A 16,204-nucleotide genomic window follows, 5' to 3' on the forward strand; every position below is an offset into this window, starting at 1 on the left:
TGGATATGGTACGTAGAGAGTATCACTTTAGTTCTTCAGCTGCTTTTACACAAGGCATTTTCATTTTTGGTCTACAACTTTATTTACATGTAGCAGTCTCACTTTCGGTCTGCAACTCTGTTTGGACGCAGTTTTTCTTCTGATTGGTAGTTCTAAATATGGCCAAAAGCTTCGACTTCCCTTTTTTAAACACATAACCACTTCTTGCTCTTATTTAAGAACACTACAATACACATAAAGTGGAGCAGATTAATAAACTAAATTAATTCATAATCTAGATTTACTAATAATTAGGAACAAAAGAGAAACATTCAAATAATAACACAAAATTTAGTTCTGCACAATATTTTCATAGTTGAATAATTTGTTCACATTTCATTAATAAAGTAATTAATTAATATTTAGGAATCATGTAATAATTAGGACATGTCTATATTTATATTACATAATGTAATAAACAAAGTCTGAATTTAAGAGATGTAATATGGCTGAATTACATTAATCTCAATACAAGTTCTATACAAAAGCTGAATCACATTCACTTTTTCACAACGGCTACTATATAAGCTGAATCTATTAGAGTTTGTATGGCTGAATTACTCTCACCTTAACAAAATGTCTACGCTAAAGACTAAATCTATGAGGTTCAATAACCTTATCAGAATTTATACATTATAAGTTGTATCTACTAAGTGTTATTTTGTTAAATAGCTCTTCGATCCTCAGACAAGTTTAATCAAATCATGGACTCTTGCTAATCTGATCTCTGTTCCTGATGCTTTCAACATTTCTACAGTTGTCATATCATTTTCTGGACATTTATTATTCTTAATTCTATTAACTGTCTCAACGATTTCTTCACTATCTGTTAATGTTATGTCTTTATATAGCTCTTCATGTAATTCTTCTTGACAGAAATCATTTAGATACATAGGATCATCTCCATTTAATGTATCTTGAAAATATGATTTCCACTTCATTAATTTGTCTTCGTCCTTTATAACTTTATTGCCATATTCATCCCTAATTACATCATAAGTGTTTACTTTATTATCTTCTAGTTGTTTGACTAATGTATGAACTTTTTTCCGCTCTCCTTTGTTCACTGCCTCTTCTGCTTTTTAATGGTAATATCTACGTTAGTCTCTTCAAACTGTTCTTTGAACTTTTTTTGCCCTTCCTTTATGAAGATATTTTAAAAAGTTCCTTCTATCTATATCCGTACAACTTCTTATCTTGATCTTCAGTTGCTTTCTCTCATCTTTTAATTTGCGTAATTCATCAGAGATCTATTCCTATTTTAGTTTGTTACAACAAACCAAGATTGCTATAAAAGCAGTAACGCAAGTTTCCTAAAATTTTGTCCATTTTCCTTCAACTCCCTATTCATCACTTATGATATTGTTACGACAGCTGAAGTCACGTGACGCTGCTGGCGCGTTGGCGCTGGTGGGCGTGCGTGATAAGTTTCTTGAATGATCGGGGAAGTTCGCGTGTGTTCGAGATGCCCTCTTCGTAAGTATATAAGCCTGGCACAGAAAAACAGCATAGATAAATGAAGAGAGAGCAGTAGCTACTTTGAGTTCCGTGTAATTTATGATTCTGATAGTTTCGAGTTAGTGAGCCGTAACATGTGTGTTTTGCACTCGTTGAGAGAGAAGTTATCGATATTGTGAATCGCTGTGACATATAGCGTGTATTATAAAAGTTGTTAAGTTTAAAGTGACGAGAAATGTACTGATTGTGGAACTTCTGTGTAGTAAAAGTTTGTATCGAGGAAGAATAAACTGGTTTAATCAAGAAAGGACTTTTATCCCTGAAGATCCTCGGAAAGAATTTCTACCTGAAACAAACAAACAAGCAGATACGTAACAATATCTAATACTTGAAACCTATTTTGTAAACCTAACTAAAATTCAGCCTTTACTTCTAGATTTTTTTTAGCTTAGCAGAATCAAAAATTATAGGCATTATTTGCACTGATTTATTTTTATATTTACAATTACCAAACAGTGATCAATATTTCTTACGTTTACAGATCTAAGTGACTTGACATCATGCAGGAAGGATCGATGGCTATATGGTCTATTGCATTTACATTTGAACTGTCAGAACTTCTCCATGTTTCTTGATGAATTTCTCGGTGTTAAAACAAATTACCACCAATAATAAAACAAATTTCTTTGAAGCATCCCACAAATACGAGATATTAATATTCTGTGTCATCAGTCCAAATCTACCAAGAGAAACCTCAGGATCAACATCAGCATTTATGTTTTCCATTCATACTTTAATATCTCATTCTGGAGTTTCATGAAATATATCTCACAGTCTAAGTCTTCTGTTGGCGCATAACAAATTACAATACTTCATTTACTGTTTATTGGCTTAAAACGTGCAGTCAGTAATCTCTCTTATACATGTTCTAATGTCAACACACTCACTGCAGCAAAACAAAGCTACTCTATTTGAATGTGTATCATTTCAACCGGAAAACACAACTTTTATCTTTATTCTTCAACTGGCCTAGTCCAATATATATACATTCAGTAACTCTCAGAATACCAAGATTATACATTATTTTTTCACAATGTATTCTTTCTTTACTGTATCCCAAAAACTCCGAACTTTCGAGGCATTAAACTCCATGCAATACTTTGAAGTAGTAAAGAGGTTCATCCACGACAAGGCTTTCTTTCGGTCTAGACTTGCCAAATCATACACAATTCTTCCCCTTCTTACATTATATCAGAACAGGGGAGTTCGTGTCCTAGCAAAAAGGCAACTACTTCTCAAAATAGACTTTACCTCATTAGCCGAGAGAGTGATTAGCCCACAGCACCTGAGTCCAGTCACGCCAGGCTGACTGTATATGTGTGGTGCTAATGTGTCACCCAAGTGGGCGACGGGTCACCACTTCCCTAAGATGTTGTAAGGCTGAATTAAATTCACCTTAACAGAAGGTGTACACTAAACATTGAATCTGTCATTTTTACGCCTAAGATGTAATGTGGCTGAAGTAGATTTACCTCGATATATTGTGTACATTGAAGCCTGGAATTACTCGTTTTTGTCATTAACGTAAATTCTACACTAACTACGAGGTGTTTCACGAGTGAATGCCTTTCACCTAAACACAACGTCTATATTATAAGCTAGAGTTGCTGTAGAATCACTGAATTTCATTCACTGCAACAAAACGAGGTGTTGTATAGCTGACTTACATGCACCACAAAATATCATCTATACTAAAGGCTTAGTTTATTCGGGTGATCTAGAGCTGAATTACGTTCACCTAAACACAACTTTTACACTAAAGGCTGAATCAACGAGGTGTTGTATAGCTGACTAACATGCACCATAAAATAACATCTATACTAAAGGTTAGTTTATTAGGGTGATCTAGGGATGAATTACGTTCACCTAAACACAACTTTTACACTAAAGGCTGAATCAACGAGGTGTTGTATAGCTGACTAACATGCACCATAAAAATAACATCTATACTAAAGGTTAGTTTATTAGGGTGATTTAGGGCTGAATTACGTTCACCTAAACACAACTTTTACACTAGAAGGATGAATCTACTGGATAATTTGGTTCTTAAAAACTTTGGTAAATTTTTCGTTCATTCACCTTCAATTACTGTACGTAACACACACATATTCAAACTGTAAAATGTAGTGCACTCACAATTAATATATAGAACAGCAACCACTAACATTCTGACAAATATTTACATAACACACATATTCAAACTGTAAAATGTAGTGCACTCACAATTAATATATAGAACAGCAACCACTAACATTCTGACAAATATTTACATAACACACATATTCAAACTGTAAAATGTAGTGCACTCACAATTAATATATAGAACAGCAACCACTAACATTCTGACAAATATTTACATAACACACATATTCAAACTGTAAAATGTAGTGCACTCACAATTAATATATAGAACAGCATGAAATGAGTATTTTAGCATGAAATAAATGTTATATAAAATGCAAAACTATCGACTTTCGATGGTATTGTGTACTTGGGTAAAAACATTCTTGCAATGCGTACGTTGTACTTTTAGACAACTAATTAGCACCCATAATTCATTCTACCGGGAACAAGCAGTGGCTTAATAATTAACGTGCTGGTCTGTGGATTTGAAATTTAAATATTTCAGCTGTGGAAACTTTATAAATGTGACGGTCGATACCGCTATTCGGCTCAAAGTAGGTTTTGGATGCTGTTGACTAGTTATCCTACTTCAGGTCAGTAGTTGTAAATTAGAAATAGCTCTGTTCTAGCCTCATAGGGTGTTTGACCTCGTTGTTTAGCCCATGTGTCACATATGGTGTCGGTGCCGTTCGGGTTGAAAATACAAAATGTTCCATTGGCTCTTTAGGATTTTAAAATTAAGGAAGAAAGAAAAATGAAAAGGTAAAATAGTTTGTTAATCTGCCTTACATAATTTTTTAGAACGAGAGTTTGTAATTTATTAAAGAAGGAGAAATGCAAGCGGTGTTTTGCTAATTAAATATCAAATTTGTGACTTTTTGCAATGTTAGAGCTTCTCAACAACTTACACAGGCCAGTAAATTTCCGAGCATTGCATTTAAAGTTATTGCTGCAGTAAGACAGATTGCAAATTGTTAACTAATTTCAATAGAATGAGTTTTAAAAGAATATTTTAAACACTTTGACCCTTTTGCTTGTTTTTTAAATGTTAGCAAATTAGATAAAGTTTTTTTGTTGTGTTTGTCACTAAGTTTTTGCTTTCTTGTTTCTATCGAAATCTGTATAGAATATTTATCGTTTAAACACTTAAAACTAGCGAAGTATTAAATGCCAATAGGATTGAAAACTTTTAACGCCTGTAATTTTGAATCCGATATGGACAGATGAAAAAAAATCTGAGTGAAAAAACAGCTGCAGCTTACTCTATTTTATAAAAAGTTTTAGGCCTGTATAGAATGTTTATTTTTGCACCCTGATGGCTCAGGTATATGCTTCAATGATTATGGCGCTAAAAGTTGGGGTTTTATCCACTCAATGAGCACATCACACACAGCCCATTAAATAGTTTTGCCATAAATACAAATGTATATGTATAAATTTTAGAACTTTTTTATTATTTAACTAATGGACTTTTAAAAATATAATAACACCTTCGCAAAACAAACTTAGTGGTATTATTTCAAGATTGTAACTGACATCAATGTTACATGACCGGGATCCAAGTACGGAACAGTACTGAGGTGACTGAATATTCATAAATTTACAATTACACTTGGCAGGTAATTTATGTAAATCAGAATTCAAGCAGAAATTATTTTGATATGATAAAATTCATAATAATCGTTTTATAAGTTAATTCAATGTTCTTTTATGATCAATAGCAATAGATCTAAAAAAACATTTTTTACTTTTCGAGCCCGTAAACAAAAATGTTAAGCAATTTGCGGTACTCCGTAATCGCATCGCTATGGAGCAAACAGCTTTGCTAAATACTTGGAGAAGCAGACATCTAGCGACGTGTTATGAAACATATTGACGCGTCTGCCAAGATGGCTGTAAATCGAGCGGCAACTATGTTGTTCTATATTTCATTGATGAATTTTCAACGTTCTTTTTGAAATACACATGGTGAGTGTAATTATTGAAATATTTACTTATATATCATATTTTTCTTTTATTTCTGTATTAAAAATACAATGTATTTATTTTTATAAGTACCTTGTTGCTCTAGTTAAACATCACGAGCATTTGGCGGTTTGCTAGTAAATTGGTGCTCTCCGATTGGCTAGAATATGGCGGGTAAGTCGCCCGGTAATCTCGTTTATTTCAAAATTACGGGCAAATGTATAACATATCGGGTAGGAATTTCTAACAGAATTTCACGGCATGTAGACTTTACCACTGAAGGAGATGTAAGAAACATACATCGTTCTAAGGAAAATATTTTCTTCCTTAAGTACCAAAAGTAGGTATCATTTGTTTTCTTAAATTTTTGCATAATACTTACCAAATATTTAGAAGTTTTAAATCTTTGCTTCAAGTTCAAATTGCTTGCTACTAGTACCATATTAACATGGTCAGTGTTACTACTTTTACTACTAGTAGTACTAGTACTTGTGTAGTAGTACTACTGAGTACTGAGTGATATTGATAGTAAGAGTATTAAAATGGGGCTCCATGAGTAGATGTTTGCCATGTGCATTATTTATATTTAGATTGACTTGAATAATCAAATATATTAACAATGGTTCCAAGCCTAATAATAATACTTTTAACTTCACAATCACTATTTCTGTTTCAGTTTGTGAAAATTAAGCCTACATAACTATTAGTATTATTTAAAAAAGTTTATAAAACGTATATGCTGTCTTAATTACTACTAGTACTAATACTATTACTAAGTACTATACTAAGACTAAGAGTACTGGATATTGTTGATACACGTTAAAATTTAAAATCTATTGTGATGAATGCATCACTTTGAAATAATGAGTAATTCACAGGACAGTAAAATTCATTGTTCGTATTTTTGCTGTAGTGTAGCTTATTCCTTAAAACAATGAACACAATTTAATGTAAGCTTATTGTATGTACAATGTTACCAAACTTAGCTTGAATATGTATATGCAAACCATTTTGTGTTACAACTTAGTACTACAATTATTGATAGAAATATAATGGATTAAACTAAGTCAACTTATTTTAAAATTTGTCTGTAATCAAGGTGATTATTCTTTGAATCTAACAATATACATCATGAGTTGAAATAAGCACTCATTAGGTGAGTAAAAATTGCTGTAGTGTAAACATTTGTGGAAGATTGCAGATTATGATAGAGTTTAGTGTGTCAAACTCAAGAAGGCTTTCTTGTTATCATTCTAATGTTAGAAATAATAGAAACAAAACTGAGTCTCTTGTTGGAATAGAGAATTTTGATGTTTTGGGAATTAGTGAGATTTAGACTATTCTGATAATAGAAATCTATTTGAAATAAAAGCTATAGGTATTTAAATAGTGATAAAATATTTAAAAAAGGGACGAGGTGTAGCTTTCTATGTGAAGCATCAACCTCAACAAGAAAGATGAATCATTATACGTATGTTAGCAGATATAGGGACAAAAGGCTTTTAATTGGAATCTGTAATAAACCATCTGATCAGATTGATGAAATTAACAAGAAACTATTACGTAATGAGATAAAAAAAAAAAAGCTGTAGCTACCGAGATTTTAATCATGGGGATTTTTATCTTAAACATATTGATCGGAAGATTCTAGTGTCAAATTATTTTTTTTTTCATTCTATGGTTAGGGAACCTGCTAGGGAGGATGCTATTTTAGACTTACTACTAACTTCTAGTGTGGATATGGCCAATAGGGTGGAAGTAGGGGCATCTGACACAAGTTGTACTTGTACAATTAGATTTGAGGTGGTATTACTTATGGAGATCAAGAATAATAGTATATTGGTTCCATATCTTGGGAAGGCTAATTTTGAAGGGATGAGAAATGATTCTGACCAGTTAGGATACTGAGTAAGATAGAGATGCTTGTCAGATGTGGGAGGTTAAAGTTGTTAATTAGTCAAGATAACTATTTTCAAGAGAATTAAAAAAGGGTAGTTGCATGTAACAGATTAGGGGGGCTCACTAGAAGTATTAGGTAGAAAATTAAGATATACATTACAAATTCAAAAAAGAAGCTTAAGTTAACTACTAAAATGGAAAACTTGGAGGATTATACAAGATCAAGACAGTTAGTTAGAAAACCAAAAAAAGCATATAAAAATATCTGAAAATATTGATATTAAAAGTAAGGATTTCTACGAATACATTAAAGGTAAGCATAATGTTAACGTAGGAATTAGACCTTTGAGGGATTGAAAGAGGGTTTGTTATAGAAGATTATGCAATGGCAAAATTCCTAAATTTTTATTTGTCTTCAGATTTCACTGCAGAAGATTTGACCATATCCTGAGATATATGATAAATATATATGAACTTAATATTACCCTGAAATTATTAATAAAATTGATAAGTTTAAAAATAATAAGCTGCAAGGGAAACAGGGTTCTTAAAAGTCAGCAAACCTCAAATCAACCTATCCTAATGGCTAAAGATAAGACATATATATAGGTACATAAAATGTAGATAAGACATATATATAGGTACATGGAATGTAGATAAGACATATATAGGTACATGGAATGTAAGAATGCAGTATAATGCAGGCAAATTGGTGCAACTGGTTGGAGAGTTGAACTGTTGGTTGCATATTTTAGGTGTGAGTGAGATGTGTTGGATAAGCACTAACTGATGTATTTCTAAAGATGTAACAACTGTAATTCCAGAGGAAATACTCTTGAGCAAGGCATAGATATATCAGTAAATAAATACACTGAAAGGGCCTTGCTGTCCTGGGAACCAATAACTGACAAAATTTACAATAGTACAGGTATACACTCCAAAAGGTTTGGTGGAGGATGCATTTATAGATCTGTTTAATAAACAACTTCAACATGTAATAGATGTTGCTTCTAGTTATGATATGAAGATTATTGCTGGTGACTGCCATGGCCAAATTGGTAATGGTTGCTGTGGATGGAAAAGTGTGATGGGTGTTAATGCTACAGGTGAAAAACAAACAGTAGTGAACATTTTTTGAATTTGTGTATCAACAATAACCTAAAGATTGGAGGAAGTATGTCTAAGTATGAAAACATTCACAAGCTCACCTGGAAATCACCAGAGTGCCATACTATGAACCAGATAGACCACATCTATATTTCAAGAAGATGTGCTTCCTCATTACAAGATATGTGAGTGTTTAGAGATGCAGTCTGTGATCACTTCCTTTTAGTAGCTACATTAAAGATAATGCTAAAGAAAATTATTGCAACAGAAAAAGAAAGGAGATTAAACAATAAATTTAAAAGATCATGAGACATGGACAAATTTTAAAGTGGTACTAAAGAACAGTTATAGTCTACTGTAGAACGTAAAGGAAAAGAATATAGGTAAACACTGGAAAGTAGCTATGCTTGATGTTGTTGAAGAAGTAATTGGATTCAAAAAAGGAACAAAAATGGAACAGTGGATTACAAACTTAACATAGAATGCCATTGACTAAAGAAAGGACAATTATGTTTAAGCAAAGTAAAACTGCAAATGGAAGAAGTTAAACTTAAATGGTAGTATAGAAATATGGACAAGGAAATCGAACAAAGATGTAAAAGAGATAAGAATAAATAGTGCTTGAGTAAAGCCATTGAGGCTGAAGAAGTTGTGAAAGAAGGTGATTCAAAAACACAAAAATGACTTAGTTCTGTCTGGTAAAGGTAAATTATCAATGGGACCAGTCAGAGATTCCAAGAGCAATATAATTAAAACAATGAAGAAATCTCTAAGCATTGGAAAGAAAATTTTGAAGCAATTCTGAATTGTACAGAACTGACAATTATGCATGACTTTAGTAATGCACCAATTCTAGACATTTTTAAAAAAAATAGCAATATAACCAAAGAAGAGGTGAAGAAGATTGTCAGAGAGTTAAAAAAAAGCAGCAGGTATGGATAAAATCTATGCAGAATTATTAAAAGCAGGAGGTACATAAGTTATTGACAGTTTTTTGTAATAGAGTGTAAATTGAAGGAGAAGCCCACAATGATTACAAAAATTGAATAATCATTCCACTGTGACTCCCAAAAAATGAGTGATTTGAGACAATGCTCAAACATTTGCTTAATGTCAGTGTCTGGCAAAATGATGACAAGTTTTACTGAACCAGATGAAATAAGCTGTAAAGTAATGCTGAGACCAGAATAGGTAAGTTTTTTTATCAGGACAGTCTTGCTGTGAAAAGATTTTTATGTTGCAACAGATAATTAAGAAATCTCTTGTATATGGCAAAGACCTTTGATAATTAATTACAATGACCGTAGAAAAGCATTTGACAGAATTGAGAGGAAATCTATGTGGAACAATACTAGGAGTTAGGGTATACTTGAAAAGGTAGTAAATGTTGTGAAATGTTTATACAAAGACAGTGCCTGTGCAGTTAGAGCCAAGTTTGGACTAGGGGAATGTGGCTTAGATTTATCACTGGTATTAGGCAAGGCTGAATCTTATCTCCATTGTTGTTTGTCAGTAGAAATGACTGGGTGATGAAAGAGGCAGCATCTAGCCCAGGAGTGAAATGGACAAATGATGAGTACTTACATAATTTGTACTTTGCAAAGTATATTGCTATATTGGATTCATCCTGGATAGGAAATGCAGAAACAACAGCAAACACAGAAATAGAAGTGAGTAAGGTTTGTCTCACTATTAATGAAGACAAAACAAAAATTATGAAGGTTGGAATAAAGTCAAATGAAATGAGAATTCTGATAAGATGTAAGTCAATAGACAACATTCAGGAGTTTTGTTATATTGGAAGTATTGTATAGAAAATGCAACATGGAAATTAAAACATGAATAAGTAAAACACGCTTTCTTGGAGACCTTCACAACATTTGGAAAAACAAGGGATTGAGTTTGCAGACAGAAGTGAGGTTGTGTTAAGTAGTATTATAAACAATGCTATGTGGATGTAAAATTTGGATGCTGAATATGGTAAATTCAACAAAGCCAGAATCTGCCCATCTTAGATGGTTAAGGAAAATTCTGTGTATACCATGGAGGGATAAAATTACAGATGAGGAAGTGCATTGGAGGACATCAGTCATCAGGGAGAGACAACTAATTTGGCTTGGATGTGTGGCAGCAGATAGAAGAGGACAGTAGGTATTTCTGTGGCTGCCAGAAGGTGGGAAACAAAAGAGGACAACCACAAATGAGTTGGAAGATAATTGTCCAAAATGATATGGAGTCTGCTGGTTCTATATGGGAGGAATTACAACAAATTGAACAAGTTAGAGATGAGTGGAAATGTTGGTTTGCCTAATATGTCAGTAATGATGCAGGATGAACCTGAGGCTTTAAAGTCAGATAATATTTTTCAAGGAGTATTAAAAATGGTTAAGGATTGCATCAGTAAGAAGCTGGCAAATGTTACACTAGTTTTTAATTATGAGAGGTGGCAAGCATTGCTCAGGTAATTATAAGCTAATTAGTCTTACTTTGCTGGTAAAAGTTTTGGAGAGACAGATTAATTCTTTTGCTACTGACTCGCTGGATTACACTGACCACGTGACTCTAAAATGACCATTGGAGTTTTCATACTATAACTTTTAACATGTTTTATGTATCTTCACAAAATTTTTCAAGCTTTTAGTAAACAGTACAAGTTGTTTGTAGAAAAAAAAACAAAATTTTCAATTAAGTATTTTTACTAAACAGTTGTCTATCATATATGGAGTCATGGTGTTTACTGCTTTGAGTGCAAAGTGATTTTCTTGTCAAGATTAAATTTTTTTTTTTTTCATAAAACAATTTCTGATTTCATTTGTAGAATCTAAAACTTCTTAAAAATATATACAAAAATATATTTTATCTGGTATTTTCTCTATCCTAATTCTATATGAGATTGGTCAATTTGACTGATGTCATGAGCAACATAAAACTTTAAAGGTTGAAAAATTTAAAATAAAGTGAGCAGTACTGTTTTATCGTCTTTAGTATTGATCACTTCCTCTGAGAGTTTCTACTTCTAATCTTTTCACATCTATTTCCTGTGTTTCTTTTACTGTTAGCAGCTGAAATAGAAACCTGCTGGTTATAAAGTAATGAATCATCACTCCCACCATTAGACTGTTTACATGACACTGTAATATGACATTGTTAGTAGCAAATAAGCTCATGTGGTGCAATTACTAAAACTTTCTTACAGAGTTTATCATGATCGTGGATCTGAGAACATAATGGGAGAGGGTTTATCGGCTTGTTTATAGTACAGTGGTTGCAATAAGAATTGTCTAAAGTAATAAAAGTGTTTGATGTGGATCTGTACAAACTCCAGCTTAGGGATTTGGTCTTGCAGTGTATCAACTAGCTCTTAACCTGAAAATTTATTTTACAGTTAACTAGACTGATCTTCATGAAGCAGTTCTTTCATAAATTTTCCTGTCATGAGATGGCTTCTGCAACACAAGTGTCTGTAGATTGAGGTGTCATATATCAAATCACCATATTTATTCCAATGGATGTGCAAAGACAGAGCACAGGGGTGCATCTTCAATTATAGGTGAAATTTGATATGGTTTCAAAATTAGAGGCAACGGAAGACAAAAAGTATGGGTAAGAGTGGTAGGTGGTGATAATGTTGATTAAACCTTTTGACAGAGTGAAAATTGCCTAGTATTACTTAGTGTCCTTTGAGTGCCTGAACAGAATCTCGGAGTGAGCTGATGGGTCAGTGTCTGTGGGGAACTGAATGTAAGAGCATGTTAAGCCCTCTGTTGGAATAATACGATATATAGATATATGTGTCCATACCTAATTGTGACTTGCAGACTTATTGAAGCTTTGCGATAAGCAGAGTTGGCCTCCAAGAAATGCCATCTTCAGATTTTTGGAAAAATGGCTGGAAGAAGTGAAGGATAATGTTCACAAGGCATTTCTTGCAAGAAAACAATTGATGTGAAAAATATAAGAACAGCTGCTGCCAAAAGCAACTTTAAGAGGAAAACACACCAGTTATTGATCTATCAACATCTTTATTCATACTGAAGATCACCAGCTTTTCTGCTACACTAAGGTCAGCCAAATGAACTGATGGTAATGGCTCACCTGGTACATCAGACAGGAGCTATACCATGCCAACTGGCAAGAGTGCAGCAACAGTTGTGACAGTGCAAGTGTTCAAGGAAACTGCTGTTGCCAATGGTGATGTAACTGAAGCAAAAGTTATCTGGGCAGTGAAGGTGGTGTGAGCCACTACTCATTTAATTCCTGTCAGAATGCTTGACAGGTCTTTGACAAGATGTTTCCTGATAGGAAATTGCACAGAAATTCACATGTGGAGCTACAAAATGTGCTTGCTCGATATGTTTTGGCCTCTATTTATATATTCTTGGACAATGTCAAAATTGCCTAGTATTACTTAGTGTCCTTTGATGAGTGCCTGAACAAAATCTCGGAGTGAGCAGATGAACTTTATGGTCAGATACTGGAACAATGATCAAATGGCTGTAAGGTATCTCAGATCAGAGTTCTTCCATTGAGATCTCTATTAAGGACTTCAAGCAAGGTACAGTCTCACTAGATCTGAAGTGCTTACTGCAGATCTCAGTGTATGGCCCAAACATTAAGCGAAGATTCAGTCAGGATCTTGTGCAAGAATGCCACACCCAGGAACTACCATAGTTTCTAAATATCAGAAGCTATGGACTTCACTTTGTCCAGGAAAGCCTTTAAAAAGGGGGAGCCAATGAAACTAAATGGAAGCTGGGACACCTAATGAGGTCACTTTGGCAAATTTCCATGACTCATCAGCAAGGAGAGATGATACTTTGAAGGTGACAGGGAGCATACTGTACCCACTTCAGCTCTGTGCACATAGATAGATGGAATATGTCAAAGTGGCTGACTGTGCCATTCAGATGTGGCCACATTTGAAGAAATATGTTTCAACATTACACAAAGAACCAAAGGAAGCACCTAATACAATCTCCTTCACAGCAATCAAAACAACTTATGATGACTCATTGACAATAGCAAAGTTGGAGTTATTTATTTTTGTAGCCAAGCAACTGTAGTTCTTTTTCACCAAGTTCCAGACAGATTCTCCTATGGCACCATTCTTGGAGGACTGCTTGAAAGTTATCTTTGTAAGCCTAATGGGCTGTTTCATAAAGAAGGAAATATTTGAGAAAGTAGAGACTTACCACAAGCTAGCAAAATTAGATCTTCAATACCAGAAAAATTAGATGATTGCCAATCATGTGGACTTGAGGTTTGCAGCTTAGAAGTCACTAAAGACATTGATTGACCAGAAAGTCTTCAGTGACCTTGGGTTTCTGCAATTCAGATCAGAATGCACCACACTTTTGGCAGCTTTGATGGCCAAACTTATCGAGAGGTGTCCACTAAAGTACCCTTTTGTGCAACATCTATTTTCACTGAACCCACAGAAGTTGATCACATCATCTACTAATGTAACAGCAAATTTTTATGTAGTCCTACAGATCCTCCAGAATGGCAGTCAAGTGAACACTTTCATAAAGCCTGTTCCCTTGATGAAATGGAAACATGCAGTTGAAATCTTACAGCTGAGAGCAATGGAAAGCTCTAACTTTCTTGAGAAGTACATGCAGGATTGAAAGTACAAGTTTTGGGAGGTTTTCAAGATGTCACTACAGACATCAGTAGAGAGGGGTTGCATTGTTAACGGATCTTCTTGAGAAGATTGTTGCCCTACAAATGGTTTATGACACTGTTTCTTCAGTGACTGCTGATTTCAATGACTTTCCCTTCATGCCCAAGCTGAACCACAATGTAAAAGCAGCAAAAATTTGGTACTACCAATACCTAGAAGATAAAAAAAAAAATAAAGCACAACTTGGTGACCAGGAGGCCAAGGCACTCCAACAAGATATTGAAAAGGTTGAGAGCAACATAAAGGTTGTGTAAAGAGCAATATAAGCCGAGTAAAAGCATGATTTTACACTCTTGGCAAAGTTAATGCATTCGGAGAAGAAATGTCTCAAAAACCAGATGAAGTGATGCAGCTAGAAAATAAATTGACAGGGCTCAGGTAATAAATTGGTGACCCCATTGATAAGTTAGCATGATAACTTCACTATTAAAGCCAATATCATCATGAAATTTAGCAAACTTGTTGATATTACACTTTTCCATAGCTTGAATTCTTTTTAGGATTCAAAAATTTTTACCAGTTGTGTTGTTGTGGGTCTAATTACCACTAACGAAGCCATTAATTAAAATTAATTGCCCATAGTTCATTGACATTGCAGAAAATTTGCAAATTTTTTAATTCGTGCCATGAGGATGTTCACAAAGAGCATGTTTATCAATTTTCACATGTTTTTATCATTCCTAAGTCAACTTATGGTGTTAAAACAGTTTATGTTATGTATTTCTTTATCCTTGCTACATTAATGATGCATATGACATATATGACTGAAAGTGTACTTCCAGAGGTTGTGACATTATAGTTTTGTTTATGCTCATCTTGAAGGTTATAAGAAGTGTTTAACAGTTTTCCTCAGCATGTAAATTTGCCCAGTTTTAAGGGTCACTGCTTCCTTAAACACATCCTATTATATCATATTTTACAGTTTTAAGAAATAATAAAATTTGAAAAACTAGCTGAATGAATTGTAAAATGTAAATATTCTTGTGTATTATAATATGATGCAGCCACCAAAAGAAAAGTTGTAATATCTCATTTTTAATAAATGTTTAAAAAATCACGGACATTTCTATATTTTAAAGTGTCTGGTTAAGAAATCAAAATACACATTTGTGCTTAAAAACTAACTTTAAGATATAAATTAGGAAAGGTGTTTAGAGCATCGACTGTAGTTGATGGACATTAATTATTAGCACAATTTTTCTATGACTGGTAAACATGATCAATCTTACTTTTCTTTATACAAATTAAAGGCAAAAGTGTCTTTCAATTTTAGTTTGAGAAAAGATAAATTTATGTGATGATGCTATTATATCATAATTGAACTTCTTGTTTATGTTATTTGCTTATTATACCCAGTAACTTTTGAAATGTGCATACATTACATAATATAAAGAACACACTTTTAAAATCTTTCTGTATTTACCAATCTAAGGGTTTTAATGGAGATCAAGATTAGATATGAAATCCTTTTTCTTTAATATTTGATATGTTAAAATACAGTGAGCAGGCACCTGTGGAGTGGAATGTTGCCAACATTACTCGATGAGTTAGTACCTTGGCATAACTGCTTAAACGTTTTTCCACATGTAACAAGCCATTGAAAGCACTCTCACCTGGCACTTAATAATGTGTATTATGCCACTCTATGTTGCAAGTGTCATCAGTAGGAAAGTGACACAACCTCTTTATGCAGTATTTCCATTGACCACTTTGTGTAAACCAAAAACTAATTCTTCTTCCTGGCATTAATTTGTTTAGACATGGTATTTTGTCAAACAAAGAATCTTTTGCGTGTGCCTACATTTTAAATAGAGAAAACAGATATTTTTTAATAAGAATTACTATCTTAAATTAATTTCTTTAAAGAAA

General features: G+C 33.4%; 1 protein-coding gene across 2 annotated transcripts in view; it reads left to right on the forward strand.

The window, feature by feature from the left end:
- The first annotated feature begins 5,561 nt into the window (after window positions 1-5,561).
- Window positions 5,562-16,204, forward strand: part of LOC106465790 (metal-response element-binding transcription factor 2-like) — a 107,401-nt gene continuing 96,758 nt past the window's right edge. For both annotated transcript variants that reach the window (XM_022393723.1, XM_022393724.1), the window contains exon 1: window positions 5,562-5,649. In XM_022393723.1, coding sequence (XP_022249431.1) covers window positions 5,647-5,649 — 3 coding nt within the window. In that variant the 5' untranslated portion in view covers window positions 5,562-5,646. The remainder of the gene's footprint in view (window positions 5,650-16,204) is intronic.

The sequence above is a fragment of the Limulus polyphemus genome, unplaced genomic scaffold (assembly GCF_000517525.1).
Source record: "Limulus polyphemus unplaced genomic scaffold, Limulus_polyphemus-2.1.2 Scaffold2052, whole genome shotgun sequence".
NCBI lineage: Eukaryota > Metazoa > Arthropoda > Merostomata > Xiphosura > Limulidae > Limulus > Limulus polyphemus.